This window comes from Saccostrea cucullata, unplaced genomic scaffold, assembly GCF_032062105.1.
Source record: "Saccostrea cucullata isolate Sc308-1 unplaced genomic scaffold, CSIRO_AGI_Scuc_v1 ctg5626, whole genome shotgun sequence".
Classification (NCBI taxonomy): domain Eukaryota; kingdom Metazoa; phylum Mollusca; class Bivalvia; order Ostreida; family Ostreidae; genus Saccostrea; species Saccostrea cuccullata.
In genome coordinates this window covers 57,610-80,355 of record NW_026939535.1, presented here as the reverse complement: position 1 = coordinate 80,355, position 22,746 = coordinate 57,610, and the positions used below count along the sequence as shown (strand labels likewise).

General features: G+C 33.3%; 1 protein-coding gene across 6 annotated transcripts in view; it reads right to left on the bottom strand.

Moving 5' to 3' along the window:
- Positions 1–242: 242 nt before the first annotated feature.
- Positions 243–22,746, bottom strand: part of LOC134253161 (zinc finger protein 501-like) — a 40,641-nt gene continuing 18,137 nt past the window's right edge. The window contains exons 4-7 of one of the 6 annotated variants that reach the window (XM_062735671.1): positions 19,103–19,198; positions 14,026–14,133; positions 5,328–5,435; positions 243–1,906 (exon numbers count right to left, since the gene is read on the bottom strand). In XM_062735671.1, the coding sequence (XP_062591655.1) occupies positions 674–1,906; positions 5,328–5,435; positions 14,026–14,133; positions 19,103–19,198 (1,545 nt within the window). In that variant the 3' untranslated portion in view covers positions 243–673. Of the gene's footprint in view, positions 1,907–5,312; positions 5,436–12,953; positions 14,134–19,102; positions 19,199–22,746 lie in introns of those variants that run through there. The other 5 variants (XM_062735672.1, XM_062735674.1, XM_062735673.1 and 2 more) reach the window with 5 other exon arrangements.

The following is a 22,746-nucleotide window of genomic DNA, read 5'->3' as shown; positions in this document are numbered from 1 at the left end:
ATTTGATTTGAACATCATTTTATTATGTAATGCATGCATAAATGGATTGGGCAGCAGGGATAGCTTGTATAAGCCTTCTTGTTTGATACCATATCATAGAAAATCCCTTTTTAAGGGTGTTTTAATTTCATAAAATAATGAAAATATGTGTTATCTTTCTCTGTCAATATATTGTCTGATGAACCTAATTTGGGAAACTTCAAATTGACATATGTATCACTGTTGTGTATCTTAATGTTGTTCTGAAATACTTTATTCCATCCTTTATTTTCTACACTATATAATGTGTATATGACGATCACCTGTATGTGTCTTCATGTCAATCATGTGTTTCTTTTATCTATATGATCCACTGAATGCATGTCCACATACATCACATTTGTAAGGTTTTTCACCTATATCTATCGTTATATGGTCCTTTCAAGAATTAACATCGCATTTTAATATAAGGTTTATGACCTATATGTCTCCTTATGTGATTCTGTAAGTCCTTGGACCTCTTGAATGCCTTCCAACACTTCGCATTTATAAGGTTTTTCACCGGTATGTGTTCTAATGTGTATCTGTAATTTTCCTGCACAGTTGAATGCCTATCCACATAGATCACCTTTATAAGGTTTATACGGTTATCACCAGTATGCGTCTTCCTCAAACCTGTGTTCATGTAAATTATCTAATCGGTGAAACGCCTTTTCACAGACTTAACATAAGGCCTATCACCAGTATGTGTCTTCATATGGCTCTGTAAGTACTGTTTCTGGGTGAATGCCTTCTCACATATTTCACATTTGAAAGGTTTATCACCAGTATGTGTCCTCATGTGTTTCTGTAAGTAGTGTGACTGGGTGAATGCCTTCTGACATACATCACATTTGAAAGGTTTATCACCAGTATGTGTCCTCATGTGATTCTGTAAGTGTTGTATCTGGGTGAATGCCTTCTGACATACATCACATTTGAAAGGTTTATCACCAGTATGTGTCCTCATGTGACTCTGTAAGTTCGGAGACTGGATGAATGCCTTCTGACATATATCACATTTAAAAGGTTTATCACCTGTATGTGTCCTCATGTGACTCTGCAAGCATTGTGACTGGGTGAATGCCTTCTCACATATATCACATTTGAAAGGTTTATCACCAGTATGTGTCCTCATGTGACTCTGTAAGTGTTGTGTTTGGGTGAATGCCTTCTGACATACATCACATTTGAAAGGTTTATCACCAGTATGTATCCTCATGTGTCTCTTCAAGTCAGGTGACCGACTGAATGCCTTTCCACACACATCACATTTATAAGGTTTAGCACCTGTATGTGTCATAAGATGGGCCTTTAAGTTATTTGATTCAGAAAATGACTTTCCACAGGCATCGCATTGATGAGGTTTATTTCCTGTATGCGTCTTCATGTGCCTCTTTAAAACTGTAAATACCATAAAAGTTTTTCCACACACACCACATTTATAAGGTTCATAACCTGTGTGTATCCTTATATGTATCTTCAAAGAATAAAATCGTTCGAAGGGTTTTTCACACACATCACATTTATAGCGTATATTACCAGTATGTGTCCTCTTATCATTGTGCAAGGTGCCTGATTGGTTAAATGTCTTTTCACAATCATCACAGATATCAGGATCTTCACCAGTTTGTGTCCGAAACAGAGATACACCGAAGGCCTTCCCACAAAATTCACATTTCGAAATTTTATTCCCGTTCTGTGCCCCCGTTTGCCTTTGTAATTGATCTGAGTGAGTGAAATCTTCCTTACTGTTAAATAAACCAGGCTGAGAACTTACACTTGCATTGATTTGTTTTTCTTCATCTCTTGTCTCATTTTCTTCTGAACAGCAGCTCTTCAAATTTTCAGTATTTCTCTGATTGGATTCAAACTTCCCCTTTTCCTTCTGCAACATTGACCAAAAATCAGTTTTAGTGCTCTACACGGCACTATTTTCACTGTAGGATAAATAACACACAAAGATTAAATTATACATGCATTCAGGATTTTTTTTAATTTCAAAAACTTGGTTGAAATTCATGGCCAACAGGCTTGATTTTTACACTACTTGAGGATTCATATCAACATAACATAAAACTTTCCTGTTCTTTAGAAAGATACTGTAAAAAAAAATCCCCATTGGGACCCCTCCCCATCGGGTAGTTACCAAGGGATCATAATTGGAACAAATTAAATATTAAATGCATGAATTATTATCTCCCCTTGGAAGAAGGTCTGTTCCTTCAACTGAACAATTAAATCCCCTTCATGTAGGGATAATCTGTGGCAAATTTGGTTGAAATGGGCCCTGTAGTTTTCGAGGAGAATATGAAAATGTGCACACGACAATGACGCAAACAATGATGACAGCGACAGACAAAAGGACACATTTGATTCAGTTGAGCTTTAAAAAAATAACAATCGAACATACAATTTTTATTTTGGGACTCAAAGACATAAAAGTCTTTGTGTTTAATTCAACCAAAAAATAAGAGGTATAAAAACAAAAATAATAATAAAATTCAGCATTCAGAAATACTTGTATTATGAAATTTACATCTTTTATTTATTCATTTCTTCATTTATGTTAATTAGTATCATCAATCAAATTAACCAAATATATCAATTATATTGTACAGATTTGGACATCACCAGAAAAATATCAAGTTTTCTTGAATTATATTTGAAATGGTGGAGTTACTTCCTTTATATATGTAGTAATTTGGGTGATCAAATTGACCATATACTCATCAAATGAGTATATGGGATGTATAATTTATGCATCATTTATTTCAATTGTACATTTGATACCATATTAACAAGAGATGTTTGTAAAACACTTATGCCCCCCTCCCCAACAAATTGGAATTTTTCTAAGTCCAAGGGGCATAACTCTGTAAAAAATGCTGTGATCATACCCAAAACCTAGATATTTATCTGACTAATCTGTATACTAAATTCTATTTCAATATGTGCAACCTCTCTAAACAAAATGAATGGAAACTGCAAAAAATTGGAATTTTTGTAAGTCCAAGGGGCAAAACTGTCAATTATTGTGCGATTGTACCAAAAACAGAACTTGGCCTATATATTCGTCTGATTAATCTGTATACTAAATTCCATTTCAATATGTGCAATCTCTTCAAAGAAAATGAACGGAATTTGCAAATAATAGGAATTTTTGCAAGTCCAAGGGGCATAATTTTGTCAATTATGATGCCATCATACCAAAAATAGAACTTGACTTAGATATTCATCTGAATAATCTGTATACTAAATTCATTTCAATATGTGCAACCTCTTCAAAGAAAATGAATAGAAACTGCAAATAATAGGATTTTTTGTAAGTCCAAGGGGCATAACTCTGTCAAAAATGGTGCGATCATACCCAAAACAAAACCTGATCTAGATATTCATATGCTATACTTGTATACCAAATTTCATTTTAGTATGTGCAATGGTTGTAAAGAAAATGAACAGAAACTGCAAAAAATTGGAATTTTTCCAAGTCCAAGGGGCATAACTCTGTCAATTATGGTGCAATCTTACCCAAAACAGAACTTGACCTAAATATTTATCTGATATACCTGTATACTAAATTTTATTTCAGTACGTGCAGCAATTGTGAAGAAAATGAACGTAAACTAAATGGACTGACATACCCACAGACAGCAGCAAAGCAACATGCCCTCCCTTCATCGAAGGGGGCGTAAAAATAATGTTCATAGAAAATTCCTTTTTTCAGGTTTTTAATGTCATAAAATAGTTGAATATGTGTTATCTTTCTCTGTCAATATATTGTCTGATGAACCTGATTTCGGGAAACTTCAAATTGACATATGTATCACTGTTGTGTACCTTAATGTCGTTCTGAAATACTTTATTCCATCCTACATTTTCTACACCATATCATGTGTATATGATATCACCTGTACGTGTCTTCATGTGTTTCTTTTATCTATATGATCCACTGAATGAATGTCCACACACATCACATTTGTAAGGTTTTTCAACTGTCTCTATTGTTATAGGGTCCTTTCAAGTATTAACATCGCATTTTAATATAAGGTTTATGACCTATATGTCTCCTTATGTGATTCTGTAAGTCATTGGACCTCTTGAATGCCTTCCAACACTTCGCATTTATTATAAGGTTTTTTCACCAGTATGTGTTCTAATGTGTATCTGTAGTTTTCCTGCACTGTTGAATACCTATCCACATAGATCACATTTATAAGATTTATACCAGCATGTGTCCTCCTCAAACCTGTGTTCCTGTAAATTATCTATTCGGTGAAACGCCTTTTCACAGACTTAACATAAGGCCTATCACCAGTATGTGTCTTCATGTGGCTCTGTAGGTATTGTTTCTGGATGAATGCCTTCTCACATATTTCACATTTGTAAGGTTTATCACCAGTATGTGTCCTCATGTGTTTCTGAAAGTGGTGTGACTGGGTGAATGCCTTCTGACATACATCACACTTGAAAGGTTTATCACCAGTGTGTGTCCTCATGTGATTCTGTAAGTGTTGTATCTGGGTGAATGCCTTCTGACATACATCACATTTGAAAGGTTTATCACCAGTATGTGTCCTCATGTGACTCTGTAAGTTTGGTGACTGGATGAATGCCTTCTGACATATATCACATTTGAAAGGTTTATCACCAGTATGTGTCCTCATGTGATTCTGTAAGGTCTGCGACAGGGTGAATGCCTTCTGACATACATCACATTTGAAAGGTTTATCACCAGTATGTATCCTCATGTGTCTCTTCAAGTCAGGTGACCGACTGAATGCCTTTCCACACACATCACATTTATAAGGTTTATCACCTGTATGTGTCATAAGGTGGCTCTTTAAGTTGTTTGATTCAAAAAATGACTTTCCACAGGCATCGCATTGATGAAGCTTATTTCCCGTATGCGTCTTCATGTGCCTCTTTAAAACTGTAAATACCATAAAAGTTTTCCCACACTCACCACATTTATAAGGTTCATAACCTGTGTGTATCCTTATATGTATCTTCAAAGAATAAAATCGTTCAAAGGGTTTTTCACACACATCACATTTATAGCGTATATTACCAGTATGTGTCTTCTTATTATTGTGTAAGGTGCCTGATTGGTTAAATGTCTTTTCACAATCATCACAGATATCAGGATCTTCACCAGTTTGTGTCAGAAACAGAGATACACTGAAAGCCTTCCCACAAAATTCACATTTCGAAATTTTATCCCCGTTCTGTGCCCCAGTTTGCCTCTGTAATTGATCTGAGTGAGTGGAATCTTCTTTACTGTTAAATAAACCAGGCTTAGTACTTACACTTGCATTGATTTGTTTTTCTTCATCTCTTATCTCATTTTCTTCTGAACAGCAGCTCTTCAAATTTTCAGTATTTCCCCGACTGGATTCAAACTGCCCCCTTTCCTTCTGCAACATTGACCAAAAATCAGTTTTAATGCTCAACACGGCACAATTTTCACTGTAGGATAAATAACACACAAAGACTAAATTATACATGCGTTCAGGAATTTTTTTTAAATTTCAAAAACTTGGTTGAAATTCATGGCCAAAAAAAAATTCCCCATTGGGACCCCTCCCTACCGGATAGTTCCCAAGGGATCATGATTGGAACAAATTAAATATTAAATGCATGAATTATTAACTCCCCTTGGAAGGTCTGTTCCTTCAATTGAACCATTGAATCCCCTTCATGTAGGGATAATCTGTGGCAAATTTGGTTGAAATGGGCCCTGTAGTTTTCGAGGAGAATATGAAAATGTGCACATGACAATGACGCAAACAATGATGACAGCGACAGACAAAAGGACAATTTGATTCAGTTGAGCTTTAAAAAAATTAACAATCGAACATACAATTTTATTTTGGGAATCAAACACATAAAAGTCTTTGTGTTTAATTAAATCAAAAAATAAGAGGTATAAAAATAAAAATAAAATTCAGCATTCAGAAATATAATATTATGAAACTTATACCTTTTATCTATTCATTTCTTTATTTATGTTTATAAGTATCATCAATCAAATTAACCAAATATATCAATTATATTGTACAGATTTTGGACATCACCAGAAAAAAGTTTTCTTGAATTATATTTCAAGTGGTAGAGTTACTTCCTTTATACATGTAGTAATTTGGGTGATCAAATTGACCATATACTCATCAAATGAGTATCTGCACTACTGGACGAAAAAAGTGCTGTGAATCCCAAATTTTACTGATAATGTTTGATAATTACTGATACGGTGCTGTTCTTGCTGATAATTATTGATATTTACTGTTATTATTACTGTTGTTGCTGATAATTTTAGTTGTTGCTGATAAATACTGATAATTACTGTCGTCTTTTACTGTGGAGTCTGATAAATACTGATAAATACTGTTGAGGTACTGTCGCTGCTGAGAATTGCTGATTATTACTGTTGAGGTACTGTCGATGCTGAGATTTACTGATAATTACTGTGGTCATTGTTTTTAACCTGGGAATGGATGAAAATAGCCTGAGAAATGATTATTTGTTTTTTTTTTTTTTTAAAGTATTTTATCAAATTCATTACAGTCAATTACAAAATTTATTCTAAATAAAAAAGTCACATTTTATTAATTTGTTTTCAGTTTACAGCTATTAATTTCATCATAATTATTTTTAGACCACAATGATAACATAAGCTTTCATAAATGTTTATGTTTTTTCTTTAAATTTCTCCTTACACGTAGATGACATTATCTGAGGAAAATTATTCTGTTGTATTTGCAGTGGTTTTTCTTCCCAAATACTTTTTTAAAAAGTTTAATTTTTGTTCATAAAGGTTAAAAAAATCTCATCTCATATTTTTTCTCACATGTATGTGTACTGTCATCAAAAGTTTTTTGTGGGTATCTTCAATACTTCAATACACTCAATGGTTGTAAATATCAATTTATTTTACCGTGTGGAGAACTGAAAATGCATGAACACATTAAGTTGAAAACATCCCCCCCCCCTTTTCCATTTACTTTTAAATTAAGCTCTCAATTTAACAAGACAGTAGTCTTGAAGCGTACACTTTGTTATTTTAGAGAAGAATGTGACAGGGTTAAATAATTAAATTGAAGCATCTTTAATTATTTTTTTTATGTATTATGTAGACATCGCGCTCTAGTTCTCCGATGTTCTCCCTGCGATATATCATTGTGTCGCTTTCTAGCTCTCTCTCTCTCTTTCACTCTTCTCTCTCTCTCTCTCTCTCTCTCTCTCTCTCTCTCTCTTTAAATTATTTGTTAAGGCTTAAGTATTGTATACTACATGACATAAATCTTATGCAGTGAGATTTTCAGTCAATGAAATACACGTCTTTCTTTAGGCTAATTCTTTTTTCATTGTATACAGTTTTAAGTCTATGGGCATATGGCGCCAATCCTTAAACATGTTATATGCGGTCAGTCAGTTAAAAAACAAGATAAATCTAGAAAACTGACCAGTCAGCAAGGGCCCCGCCATGGGGTAGAATTAAAAGGGTGCAGATAACGGAATAATTAAAAAATGTACGAAGAATAAGCAACAGCAACTGTATTCTTAAAATTTCAAGATAATTCCTGAATATTCAAAAACCTGAAAATAATATCCTTGTATTTACATTAGGCAGTAAAGAACAATTTAACATTGAATGTATTAAACAATTATGAAGCTTGTGTTGTATAGAATGCCAGCCTTCAATGAATGCAAATATCATGAAGGCTTGTTTTCATTAATCTTAAAGATAAAGAAAAGCCTACTAAATTTTCTGCAACAGGCTAGATAATTGATCCCAAAGGATTAATTGTGCCTCTCTCATCATTTTCTTCTAAAGTTACAATAAGAACTTTTTCAGTATTAATGATAGAATGGGGTTTTTATAAAACTACCTTAAAAATTAATTAACATAAAGTGAAAAAAGTAATTCAAAAAAATCTTCTTTAATCTATCTCTTGTTTTTAGAATTCAATGAAATCATAACTATATTAAACAAAAATAAATTATAAAAATTTATATATAAATCCACATTTCACAGTGTTCATAGCATTCCAAATTGACTTAACTTCAAAACAAACTTCATTTGCAGACAGAGGTGGTAATTCATCTCTATCTGACAGATAAAGATAATGCTCTGGATTTTCTTCAGGAGGAAACCTAATTAATCCCAAGAGACTCATAGCCAGCATTCATTTTACAATGGGAACATCTTCAGCAGTTATCTCTCTTTGCCAATGCATTCTAAAGTTAAGGAATCTACCCCACCACCCCAGCTCCAAACCAGGGGACACAGAGAACCAAACTTAGCATCAATATATGTATTTCTGCCTACTGAACTACCATACCAAATTTGAACTTGATTGGGCAACCATAAAAAAAAAGTTGCCCATTCATTCTTATGCATAGTTAAGGAATCTACCCCACCACCCCAGCTCCAAACCAGAAGACATCGAGAACCAAACTTAGCATCAAAATATGTATTTCTGCATACTGAACTACCATACCAAATTTGAACTTGATTGGGCAACTATAAAAAAAGTTATTAGGAAAAAAACAGAAAATTTGTGGACGGAAGACAGACAGACGGACAGACAGAGTGATTACTATAGGGCACCCGCAAATCCTTGCGGGGCCCTAATAAATCATAACTTGAATAAACTTTTTCCATTAATGCAAACTTTGTGCTTGTTGTTCTGGAACATACATGTCAACCACGTGTAAAAGTTCTACTTTCGTTTTAGAATCGGATCAATTATTAGTACATTCTGCCATAGGGATATCGTTACGGCTTGCGTTTTTGTATAATTAGAATTTTGTGCAGAGATTATCATTTTTTTATTAAATTCCATTTTTGTCTGAGACCTTTGTATAAACGAACAGTACAGACTTGGTGCTTATTTATATGATTTTACTTGATTGTAGCACAAAAAGGAGTTGGTGAAATACCGTTTACAATTAAGTGATAGCCGATAGGGCAAGGTCTGTTCTTTAGTTGTGTGTTTTAAAAGTCATGCAAGTTATGATATTATACTTATCGAATTTTTTATATGCATGAATAAAATTATTTTAGAGAATCAATTGCAATGAACCATACAAAATTCAGAACTGAAGTAATTATAACATTTATTCATGAGTGCGATACACAACGTCATGTTTCTGACATTCAAAATCCAAACATTTATTAAGGTTTTTTTTTCTCAGATTAAGCGAAGTGGAGTTTCCCTGCATCTGAATTGTGAACAATTAATGCTAATATTATTTCAAAAAAGTGCTTCACTAAACAATCTTTCTCTTTATATCTATATGATTGTATATTTTGCACACTTTTTTTTTTATTAAAAAGTGAAGTCAATTTCTCGTCTACGTATTTACCGGTCCGAAACCATCGTTAGCAGAGATTCAGAATTGAAAATACATGCGACCACCTCCCCCGGGATATTCTTTTATCTGATAAACAAAATATACTCCCCGGTCTATATTCCCTTACTTCGCATTTATAGCAACCTACAAAAATTTTTTTGTTTAGTTTCTTATTCACGCATGCCTTTTAGACCTACTGTTATGTATAAAATCACCACATTTTATATGTTTTTGTGGTCTATGTATACTAATGTAAAATGGTAAAAAGATTCAAATAAATGATTGATTGATTGATTGAAGAAATATGCGTAAAACTAAAAAATGAAATTAAATACTGAAGAAAGATAGATCTTTGAGAATTGAAATAATAATTAAAATAAGTCTGTACAACGTACATGATGTACATGTACATTTATTTATATTTTTTTTTTATTATAGTACCAAAGTGTTCTATTCTAAATATATTTTCTATCAATTTTATTCGTCATCAAATTCAATATTACGGAATTTTTTTTTCGTGCGACCATAAACTTTAAGATTGTTCCAAAGTAGCGAGTACATGTACAGTGTAGGTAGTTTGTTTATTGATAACACCGATAGCCGCAGACGAAGAACAATAGGTAATTAGTGCCCATTGTTACGCTGACCACTACAATTTGCATGGAATATACAAGTTGTACCCCGTTCTACCCCGGGACTAAAGACATGTACACAATACAGCCAAATCACAGGGGTGTGTTCCCATTTCGCCTTAACTGTGAAATGGTCGGAAAGAGATGGGAACAAACCATCACAGGTCGATCACCGATTTCTTATCAATTGAAATCAATTTAAAGGTGTTTTCCTTTCAACTTTTTACCATGCAAAATTTAAATCGATCAATTTGATCATATACTAATAGTAACATATTAAATTAAGTCTCACTTCAGTTCTTATTTCCCATTCCATAAAATCAAACAAAAAAAAATTAATGAGATTTCAAAACTGATTAAATAAAAAATGATTTTGTATTTAAATTTTAAGAGACAAACTAAACACATGTACCTTTGCACTAGGGATACTTAACCTCTAATTTTTAATCAGCTCGCCCCATTTGCCGGTGGCACATACGGTGTGCACTTGTACATATGTACATGTGGAGGAGTTTAATTCTTGGACGATCTACAAATGTCTACATAACATTCAAATAAATGAATAAATAAATAAATTATTAATTAAAATCAGTGCCCACAGATTGAACATATTCAAACCTGTTTTCACCTCTTAGTTATTTTTTAAAAGGGATAAAATTTCTAATTTTTGAGCAAATTTTCAAATATTTCGACAAAAAGAGACCAGAAAAATGAACATTTAACAAGATAAATATAATTGTTTTCGAGAAAAAAGGCCTTCAAAAACAAAATGTTGTCCAAACTCGACCAGTTGACCAAGTGGAAACGGAACAAATCCAACTTTTCTTACCTGCAGGAAACTTTTTTTATCCCGATTTTTTTTCCATCCATTAAGAACTTTTTTTCTTATTATTGAAAAAAAAAATATCACCGATCTCCCTACAAAATTTTCTTGGAGTCGGAAAGGCGGCGATGGATCTTTTTTAAGATGGCATTATTTTCTTTTTATTTACAGTTTATTTTTCAAGAAGATCTTATGCAAAAGTAAAATTCCATTTTTTTTTCTGCAGTTAATTTTTTTTATTAATTCTATTTCTATATATTCATTCTATTAATAATTCATTTGATTATTGTCAAAATTTTCACAAACGTAATGTAGAAATTGAGATCAGCATACATACATACATGCAGTCATGTAATTTGTCACAAGCAGAACATTTAAAGAAATATGAAAATTTTGTCATGATAATTCAAGTAAAAGAGAGTAATAATTGAAGGTTTTTATAGCCCTCTGTTTTATTTAAAACCAATTACCAGGTTAAAAACAATGACCACAGTAATTATCAGTAAATCTCAGCATCGACAGTACCTCAACAGTAATTATCAGCAATTCTCAGCAACGACAGTACCTCAACAGTATTTATCAGTATTTATCAGACTCCACAGTAAAAGACGACAGTAATTATCAGTATTTATCAGCAACAACTAAAATTATCAGCAACAACAGTAAGAATAACAGTAAATATCAGTAATTATCAGCAAGAACAGCACCGTATCAGTAATTATCAAACATTATCAGTAAAATTTGGGATTCTCAGCACTTTTTTCGTCCAGTAGTGCTGGGATGTATACCTTACCATGCATCATTTATTTCAATTGTACCTTTGATACCATATTAACTAGTCTAAGAGATGTTTGTAAAAAATTTATGCCCCCCTCCCCAACAAATTGGAATTTTTCTAAGTCCAAGGGGCATAACTATGTCAAAAATGGTGTGATCATACCCAAAACCGAACTTGACCTAGATATTTATCTGACTAATCTGTATACTAAATTCCATTTCAATATGTGCAACCTCTCTAAACAAAATGAATGGAAACTGCAAAAAATTGGAATTTTTGTAAGTCCAAGGGGCAAAACTGTCAATTATTGTGCGATTGTACCCAAAACAGAACTTGGCCTATATATTCGTCTGATTAATCTGTATACTAAATTCCATTTCAATATGTGCAACCTTTTCAAAGAAAATGAACGGAATTTGCAAATAATAGGAATTTTTGCAAGTCCAAGGGGCATAATTTTGTCAATTATGCTGCCATCATACCAAAAACAGAACTTGACTTAGATATTCATCTGAATAATCTGTATACTAAATTCCATTTCAATATGTGCAACCTCTTCAAAGAAAATGAATAGAAACTGCAAATAATAGGATTTTTTGTAAGTCCAAGGGGCATAACTCTGTCAAAAATGGTGCAATCATACCCAAAACAAAACCTGTTCTAGATATTCATATGCTATACTTGTATACCAAATTTCATTTTAGTATGTGCAATGGTTGTAAAGAAAATGAACAGAAACTGCAAAAAATTGGAATTTTTCTTAAGTCCAAGGGGCATAACTCTGTCAATTATGGTGCAATCTTACCCAAAACAGAACTTGACCTAAATATTTATCTGATATACCTGTATACTAAATTTTATTTCAGTACGTGCAGTAATTGTGAAGAAAATGAACGTAAACTAAATGGACCGACATACCAACAGACAGCAGCAAAGCAATATGCCCTCCCTTCATCGAAGGGGGGCATAAAAATAGTGTTCATAGAAAATTCCTTTTTTCAGGTTTTTAATGTCATAAAATAGTTGAATATGTGTTATCTTTCTCTGTCAATATATTGTCTGATGAACCTGATTTCAGGAAACTTTAAATTGACATATGTATCACTTTTGTGCATCTTCATGTCGTTCTTAAAGACTTTATGCCATCCCATATTTTCTACACTTTATGCTATCACCTGATTGTGTCCATAAGTGTTTCTTTATATATACTCTGCTGAATGCATGACCACATACATTACATTTGTAAGGTTTTTCACCTGTATGTATCATCATATAGTCTTTTAAAGTATTAACATCAGAGAAAGACCTTTCGCACACAGATAACATTAATAAGGTTTATCACTTGTATGTCTCTTCATGTGTTTCTGTAAGTCCTCAGACAGCTTGAATGCCTTCCTACACTTGTCACATTTATAAAGTTTTTCACCAGGATGTGTCCTCATGTGTATCTGTAGTTTTCCTGCCCAGTTGAAAGCCTTTCCACATATATCGCACTTATACAATTTATCACCTGTATGTGTCCTCATGTGTTCCTGTAAATTATCAACTCGAATGAATGCCTTTTCACATACTTCACATTGAAAAGGTTTATCACCAGTATGTGTCCTCATGTGAGTCTGTAAGCGTGATGACTGGGTGAATGCCTTCCCACACACATCACATTTATAAGGTTTATCACCTGTATGTGTCCTCATATGTGTTAGTAACTTACATGACCAGCGGAATGTCTTTCCACACACATCACATTTATAAGGTTTATCACCTGTATGTATCATAAGGTGGGTCTTTAAGTTGCTTGATTCAGAAAAAGACTTTCCACAAACGTCACATTTATGAGGTTTATTTCCTGTATGTGTCCGCATGTGTCTCTTCAAAACTGTAAATTCTATGAAAGCCTTTTTACAAACACCACATTTATAAGGTTTATCACTTGTATGTGTCTTCATGTGTTTTTTTAAAACTGCCGATTCCATGAAATTTTTCTTACACAAACCACATTTATAAGGTTTATAACCTGTATGTATCCTTATATGTATCTTCAAGGTATAAAATCGTTTGAAGTGTTTTTCACACAAATCACATTTATGTGTATTCAAGGCATGTGTCCTCTTATTTTTGTGTAAGGCACCTGATTGGTTGAAAGTTTTTTCACAATCATCACAAATGTCAAGTTCTTCACCAGGTTGTGTCCACGGGTAGCTTTTTATTTCTTTTAATGCAGTGAAGGCCTTCCCACATAATTCACACTTTAAAATTTTATCCCCGCTTTGTGCCCCAGTTTGCCTCTGTAATTGATCCCCGCTTAGTGTCCCAGTTTGCCTCTGTAATTGATCCCCGCTTTGTGTCCCAGTTTGCCTCTGTAATTGATCTGTTGAATCTTCCCTACTGTTAAATAAACCAGGCTTAGTACTTACACTTGCATTGATTTGTTTTTCTTCATCTCTTGTCTCATTTTCTTCTGAACAGCAGTTCTTCAAATTTTCAGTATTTCTCTGATCGGATTCAAACTCTCCCCTTTCCATCTGTAAGATTGACCAAAGAAATCAGTTTTAATGCTCAACATGGTACTATTAATATTTTTACTGTAGGATAAATTACACACATAAAGACTAAATGATACATGAATTCAAGATTTTTTTTTTAATTTCAAAATCTTTGTCAAAAACCATGGCCAAGAGGCTTGAATTTTACATTACTTGAGGATTCATATCAACATAACATAAAACTTTCCCGTTCTTTAGCATGTTTAGAAAGATACATGTACTGTAAAAAAAATCCCCTTTGTGGCCTCCACCTATCGGGTAGTTCCCAACGGGTCATGATTTGAACAAATTAAATCTTAAATGCATGAATTGTTATCTCCTCTTGGAAGAAGGTCTGTTCCTTCATTTGAACAAACTTGAATCCCCTCCACGTAGGGATAATCCGTGGCAAATTTGGTTGAAATGGACCCTGTCGTTTTTGAGGAGAATATGAAAATGTGCACAGGACACTGACGCAAACAGACGATGACAGATAATGGACAAAGACTGATTTCCCTTGTGGGCCATGGCTAAACGTGAAAAAATAAACAATCCAATAACTTTTTCATCCCAAATCATTAATTGATATCTAAACCGTACGACTCAAGAAATTTTACCCCTGAAATCCACGAATATACAAAGAACAAAACCATTGAATATTCCAGGGGTCAGCCGACATTTGTGATTTTCTATTATAGTAAATCGAGTATGGTCAATCATTTCAAAGCTTTTGTTTACTATGAGCCTAACTTTGTACAAACTTGTGCTAGTGACAAAAGATGCATAATACATTGATAAAACTTGTGTGAAGGTAGGAAATTTGCATACAATTAGGCTGGTAGTTAAAATATCAAAAATGTAAAAAACGTACAATGTTTTTTTTATAGCATTGAAAGCCACCTAAACACTCCTTTTTTATTTCAAATTCAATGAAACTATATTTCTATTTTTTTAGTGAAAGAGTACCAATTTCTTAGTTTGATCATTATAACTCCAAGATCACGCAACTTCATTCAATTTTTTATAACAAATTTGGTACAAAACGTAACATTCCACAAACACGCCCGTGTATGATCCACCATCAGATTAGATTGTTCAAGAGTCTATTGAAATATCTATTCCCTTTGATTTACATAAACGAAGGTCGAAGAAGATTCGGTTCGACTTTTCCAGATTTAGGGAATCCATGGGCATTTAAAATCATTTAATTGTTTCAAATCCACGCTGCTTTAGGTGATGCTTCACATGTATATGTGTTTTAATTCGAAATATCCACTAATTTCTAACTATTACCAAAAGAAAACGATTTGATAATATATTGTTTACATAAGTAAAATGGCACATGAAAAGCATTGCTTAAGTGCACTTGTCCTTTGGTTCAGATGGGCCTTAAAAAATAACAATCGTACAGTACAATTTATTTTGGAAATCAAAAACATAAAAGTCTTGGTGTTTAATTCAACCAAAATATAAGAGTTATAAAAATAAAATTCAGCATACATAAATATTTGTATTGTGAAATTTACACCTTATATTCATTCATTTCTTCATTTACGAGGGTTGTTCGAAAAGTTCGTGGACAACTCTCATATCTTTTTTATTTGACGTCATATGTTATCCAATTTAGGTAGAAATATTTTAACAATAAATCCAAATAATTCGTATTAATTTTTTTCAAAATATTTCTATTTATTCCAAACTTATGCAGATTTTAAAAATGCAAAAATCAGACCGCGGAGCAGGTCAAAATTTAGTAAGTTACAAACAATGCTCTGAATAATGTCTGTAGTCATTTTCTCCGTAAAGGGAGCAAAAACGAAAAGCAATCTAGAAATTCAAAGAAAGAATTGTTTCAGCGATTCGGTACCAAATTATGGTTTTTATATTTTGCTTTGTTGAAAAGAAATCAAATTTAGAAGATAGGTAGTCCTTATTGAAAACGACAAAAACGATGTCGTTTCAGAACGTCACGGAGCAGCCGATAACGATGCAATTTTTGCGATTCACTTAGGAAAAATTCCGAATAAACTCTAAAAATGTTGGAGGAATGAAGAAAATATGTCACAAACAAGTTGTGCATACGTGTACATATAGTACAGGCAGTCTTTGAGTGACAGAGACTCTGTATCGGATGAGGATGATCTGTGAAGAAACGGTTTAACTGCAAAATCTGAACAAAACTTTAAAAAGTTGGATCGTCAAGAAAAGACATAGGCGCAATAGAATTGCTTATCCTGTGAAAGCAGAGTTAAGTTATAAAAGAAATTAAAACCTTAACAAAGGAATTATACAACGAGAGCTCTCGTTGAAAAGGAAATGTCAAGTAGGGTTTAGAAAAGGGATTTAATGAATGGACTTTGTATTATACTGTGTGAAATGTATAGGGATAGTAATTTTTAGAAATTCTCGACGCTATGTTTTGACGTTACATTGCCGTTAAGTGTGCTCCGCGGGTACAAAACATATTGATTTTAAAATGAAGTAAATTGATTTCTGTTAAATCGAATGAAATGAAACTTTACACATCAACAAAAGAAATATTTTTACATATTACAATGTGCTTATTTTAAATTTCTAGTGAGTAATATAAAGAGGATTGACATCGTCCACGAACTTTTCGAACAACCCTCGTATATTTATTAGAATCATCAATCAAATTTACAAAATATATCAATTATATTGAACAGATTTTGACATCACCAGAAAAATATCAAGTTTTCTTCAAAATGTGTTGAATTATATTTCAAATGGTGGAGTTACTTCCCTTATACATGTAGTAATTTGGCTGATAAAATTGACCATACACTAATCAGATGAGTAGATAGGATGGATACCTTACAATGCATCATTTTATTCCTCAATTGTACATTTGATACCATATTAAAAAATAATGTTCATAGAAAATTCCTTTCTCATGATTTTACTGTCATGATTATAAATTAGTGGAAAATATATGTGTTATCTATCTCTGTGTATATATTGTCTGATGAACATGATTTCAGGAAACTTTAAATTGACCTATGCATCACTGCTGTGCATCTTAATGTCGTTCTTAAAGACTTTATGCCATCCTATATTTTTTACAAATACATGTGTTTATTTGTTTTTTTATATGCTCTGCTGAAAACATGTCCACGTACATTACATTTGTAAGGTTTTTCACCGGTATGCATTGTCTATGGTCCTTTAAAGTATTAACATCAGAATAAGACCTTTCGCACATAACAAGTTTTAATATAAGGTTTATCACTTGTTTGTCTCTTCACATGCTCTGCAAGTCCTCAGACGGCTTAAATTCCTCCGACACATGTCAAATTTATAAGGTTTTTCATCAGTATATGTTCTTATGTGTATCTGAACTTTTCCTTCCCAGTTGAATGCTTGTCCACACAGATCACACTTATTTAATTTATCACCTGTATGTGTCCTCAAGTGTTCCTGTATATTACTCGAATAAAAGCCTTTTCACAAACATCATATTAATAAGGCTCAGGTGTCTCTCTAAGGTCTGTCACTGGGTGAAAACCTTCGGACTTGCATCACATTTGAAAGGTTTATCACCAGTATGTATCCTCATGTGTCTCTTTAAGTCGGGTGAACGACTGAATGCCTTTCCACATACATCACAGTTATAAGGTTTATCACCAGTATGTGTCCTCATGTGTAATTGTAAGTGATGTGAGAGGTTGAATGCTTTCCCACAAATATCACATTTATAAGGTTTATCACCTGTATGTGTCCTCATGTGTCTCTGTAAGCTTTGTGAGAGGTAAAATGTCTTCCCACAAACATCACATTTATAAGGTTTATCCCCTGTATGTGTCCTTATGTGATTCTGTAAGCATTGTGACTTGGTGTATGTCTTCTGACATGCATCACATTTGAATGGTTTATCACCTATATGTATCCTCCTGTGTTTCTTTAAGCCACTTGAATGTATAAATGCCTTCCCACATACATCACATTTATAAGGTTTATCCCCTGTATGTACCATAAGGTGGGCCTTTAAGTTGCTTAATTCAGAAAATGACTTTCCTCAAACATCACAAGTATGAAGTTTATTTCCTGTATGTGTATTCATGTGTTTCTTTAAGTCATTTGACTGTATGAATGCCTTTCCACAAACATCACATTTATGAGGTTTATCACCTGTGTGTGTCCTCATGTGTCTCTTCAAAGAACCTGACTGTGTGAACACCTTCCCACAAACATCACATTTATAAGGTTTATCACCTGTATGTGTCCTCATGTGACTCAGTAAGCATTGTGAATGGGTGAATGTCTTCTGACATACATCACATTTGAATGGTTTATCACCTGTATGTATCCTCATGTGTTTCTGTAAGTCACCTGACTGACTGAATTCCTTTCCACATACATCACATTTATAAGGTTTATCACCTGTGTGTGTCCTCCTGTGCCTCTTCAAGGAACCTGACTGTGTGAATGCCTTCCCACAATCATCACATTTATGAGGTTTATTTCCCATATGTGTCCGCATGTGTTTCTTTAAAACTGCTAATTCTATGAATGCCTTTTCACAAATACCACATTTATACGGTTTATCACCTGTATGTGTGTTCATGTGTTTCTTTAAAACTGCTAATTCCATGAAATTTTTCCCACACAAACCACAATTATAAGGGTTATAACCTGTGTGTATCCTTATATGTATCTTCAAGGGATAAAATCGTTTGAAGCGTTTTTCACACACATCACATTTATAGCTTATATTACCAGTATGTGCCCTCTTATTTTTTTGAAAGGTGCCTGATTGGTTGAATGTCTTTTCACAATCGTCACAAATATCAGGTTCTTTACCATTTTGTGTCAGAGAAAGAGATACAGAGAATGCCTTCCCACACAATTCACACTTTAAAATTTCATCCCCGCTTTGTGCCCCAGTATGTCTCTGTAATTGATTTGTTGAATCTTCCCAACTGTTAAATAAACCAGGCTTAGTACTTACACTTGTAGAGATAAGTCCTTCAACATTTTCTTCTGAACAGCAGTTCTTCAAATTTTCAGTATTTCTCTGATCGGATTCAAACTGCCCCCCTTCCTTCTGCAACATTCACCAAAAAATCAGTTTAAATGCTCAACATGGCACTATTTTCACTGTATGATAAATAACATACACAAAGACTATATTATACATGCATTCAAAAGTTTTTAAAATTTCCAAAACTTGGTCAAACTCGATGGCCAAGAGGTGAAAATTGCTCATGGGTCTTGTCAAGAACATTGATTTATTTTTTCCAACAATATTTTTAGATGTGAACTAATACAAAACCACATTAAACATATTATATGTCAATACTATCTTTTACAATATGAAATTCCATGTCTTCTCTTTTGATGTACAACTCAATTGGAATTTTTCGATTTAAAAACATTTTTCATGAAACACAGCTTGAATATTTTTTTTTTTCACATTTCATTTTTTTTTTTCTCTCCCAAAACTGAACAAAAGGCCCATGGGTCTAGTATAAGTCACCTGAGTTTAACAGGTCCAGCACAATACCCCGATAAAGGTATATAGCTTGATAAAGCTATATAGCTTTATCAAGGTATTTAAAATACCTTGATCAAGGTATTTTATGTAATGAAAATTCAAAAAAATTCTTTAAAAATTAATTACTGAAAGTCGAGTTCTGAGTTGTTGTCAGTAAATTCACCCATGCATGTAAAGTACTCAAACACAAACAAATCAGTATAAAAACGTGTCGTAAGAGGAGACATTATTTTATGCTTTCTTTTTGATACCAGAGTGTTTTTCATGCACGCATAGACACATTGTCAAAAACTCAGAACTCGACTTTCAGTAATTAATTTTTAAAGAATTATTTTGAATTTTCATTACATAAAATACCTTGATCAAGGTATTTTAAATACCTTGATAAAGCTATATAGCTTTATCAAGCTATATACCTTTATCGGGGTATTGTGCTGGACATGTTTAATGCAACAACTTTCCAAAAATTGAATTTGATTCATGTTTTAAACCGGATGCCATGAAATTCACACTTTTGAAAGAGGCACCATTGCTTTTCATACATGTAATTACACACTGGATCACTTTGCTCACTTTGGTTACTTAATACCCAGAGGTACAGAGTATCAAAGAGAAAATACATTTTCGGGTAACATCTTTTAAATTTTATAACTTATAAATTTGATTTCATCATGTTTTTTATCAATACCAAATTGCATATACAGTGGAGCCTCATTATCTGGACGCTTTGGTTCCCAGTCAATTTGTCCAGATATATATGTCAAGTGTCCGGATACCTGAATCACCAGTTAAAAAGACAATATAACATTTAAAAATTCCGTACAGATGAAAAATCATCTGGGTACTGAAGCATCCAGATATCTGGCGTCAGGATATCTGAAAGTCCACTGTATCAAAGAATTAAATCATTTTCACACTATGTAGCCCTGTGGGGATCCAGGTTAGAAAAGATCCTCAATACCCCCTTGCTTGTCGTAAAAGGGGACTAAATGGGGCGGTCCTTCGGATGAGACCGTATAAACCGAGGCCCCGTTTCATAGCAGGTGTGGCACTATAAAGATCCCTCCCTGCTCAAGGCCATAAGTGCTAAGCATAGGCCTTAATTTGCAGCCCTTCACCGGCAATGGTGACGTCTCCATATCAGTGAAATATTCTGGAGTGGGACATTAAGCAGTATACAATCAATCAATCAGGCTATGCAGACTACCCCTTCTACACATGCATGTAGTACAGTACCGACAGGACACAACCTAACACCAGAGCGAACCCGGAGCGGACCCGGGGTTCGCTTCCTGGGTTCGCTCGGGGTCCGCTTCGGGTTCGCTTTCAGAAATTTTGGGACCGCTCCGGGTGCGCTTTGGGTTCGCTCCGCGTTCGCTCGGGGTCAGCTCTGGGTCCGCTAGAGCGAACCCGGCGTTCACTTTCTGGGACCGCTTTACGCACTGATGCGTGAAGCGGACCCTGCTTTAATCTCACCGCCACTAAGCCCCGCCCCTTGTATATTCCAATACAGTAATGGTATTGTGGATTGATCATTGTTGTTCATGCGACGATGCGGACATGTACACTATATACATGTAAACAGTGATATAATGGAGAACATTAATTAATTTTCTAAGATTCAACTGTACATTCGACGTAGATTTAAATGTACATGAAAAATTGATTTCCTTGATTTCTCGATCCCGAAAAATTCAAACTAAATTAACAGCGAGTTATAAGGCATTTATTTTTCTTATGTTATACTGAGAAAACAAGAAAAAGAGGAAGACAAGAGTGTTGAATTGATTTTCAGTGTATCGAATGGTGTACAAGAGAAACTGATGAAAGAAATCTAAATTAAATACCTTTTGAATTCATGCTTTATATAGTTTAAAAATACATTTGTTATTCCTTACGTTTTGCTAAATCGTCTATATATTACATGTTACCTTTTGTACATCTGATATATTTACATAATGTAGATTTCATTTATAGTAGGTACACATTAAAAGTTCGTAATAAATATTTACCGGACATTTTCTAAAAAAAAATTTGCACCGAATTTTGGAGCGAGTATGATTTTTATCAGAATAAAGAAAAAGGCAAATAATAACTGTTCTCCCGACCCGACAAGAATATATCAATATATGACACTATTTCACACACACATGGCCTTTAAAAAAATCTAATTATTTAATAATTCTATTTATGATTTCTCAAGTTACGTATTACGCTAAATTATTCAAGATTTACATCAAAATTGTTGATCTTCTTAATCTTAATGCGTGTATATGAAAATCTTCCTTCTGGATGTACAGATGAAGTCATCCCGTCCTAATGGTAATAACAAACTGAATGACTTCATCAGAATGAACGTGAATTAGACCCAATTCCTGGTGATACTTAACAAGATTATTCTTTCAATTAAGGTAAGGTTTGCGTCTCCCTCCAACTTTTATTTTTTTTAATATGCACACATGCCATATATCAATTTATTCAGGGAGATTAGCTTCATCATTTAATATGATTTTCAAAGATATTGCCCGTCCCATTTTTTTAGTAAAAGACGCCAAATTTAACGTATTTCATATTTCACCTCGAATATTATTTTCATTGAAAAAATTGATTTATTTTATTAATTATCAAACTTTTATAATTAAAATGACCTGAATTAGTATAATTCATGCTTCTATTATTTAAACTATTAATTTTCCGTTATCAAAAATGTGAAAAATTGGGTAAAAAAGAAGATTTTTCAATTTTCCTTGATAAAGTGAAACCGTTGCCATGGCAACAAAAATTTAAAAATCAACGTTTTACATATCTACCGATTCCATCAAATTCCATGTAGTTATTAATTTGATCATTTTAAATAATTTGAACCAAAAAAATATGTATGTCCCCAATATTATTTCCATGGAAACAGGGGCTATATTATGGGTTCGGAACACAAAAATCAGGCTTTTTCTACACTTATAAAGACAACATTGATATCACCTTGTCATGGTGAATGTTAAAGACTAAATGTATTTTTGATATTGTTTTTAAGCAAAACTTTGCCAAAAATATTCAAAATAAAACTCCTCCTGTGCTACAAGATGGTCTAAAAATTTATT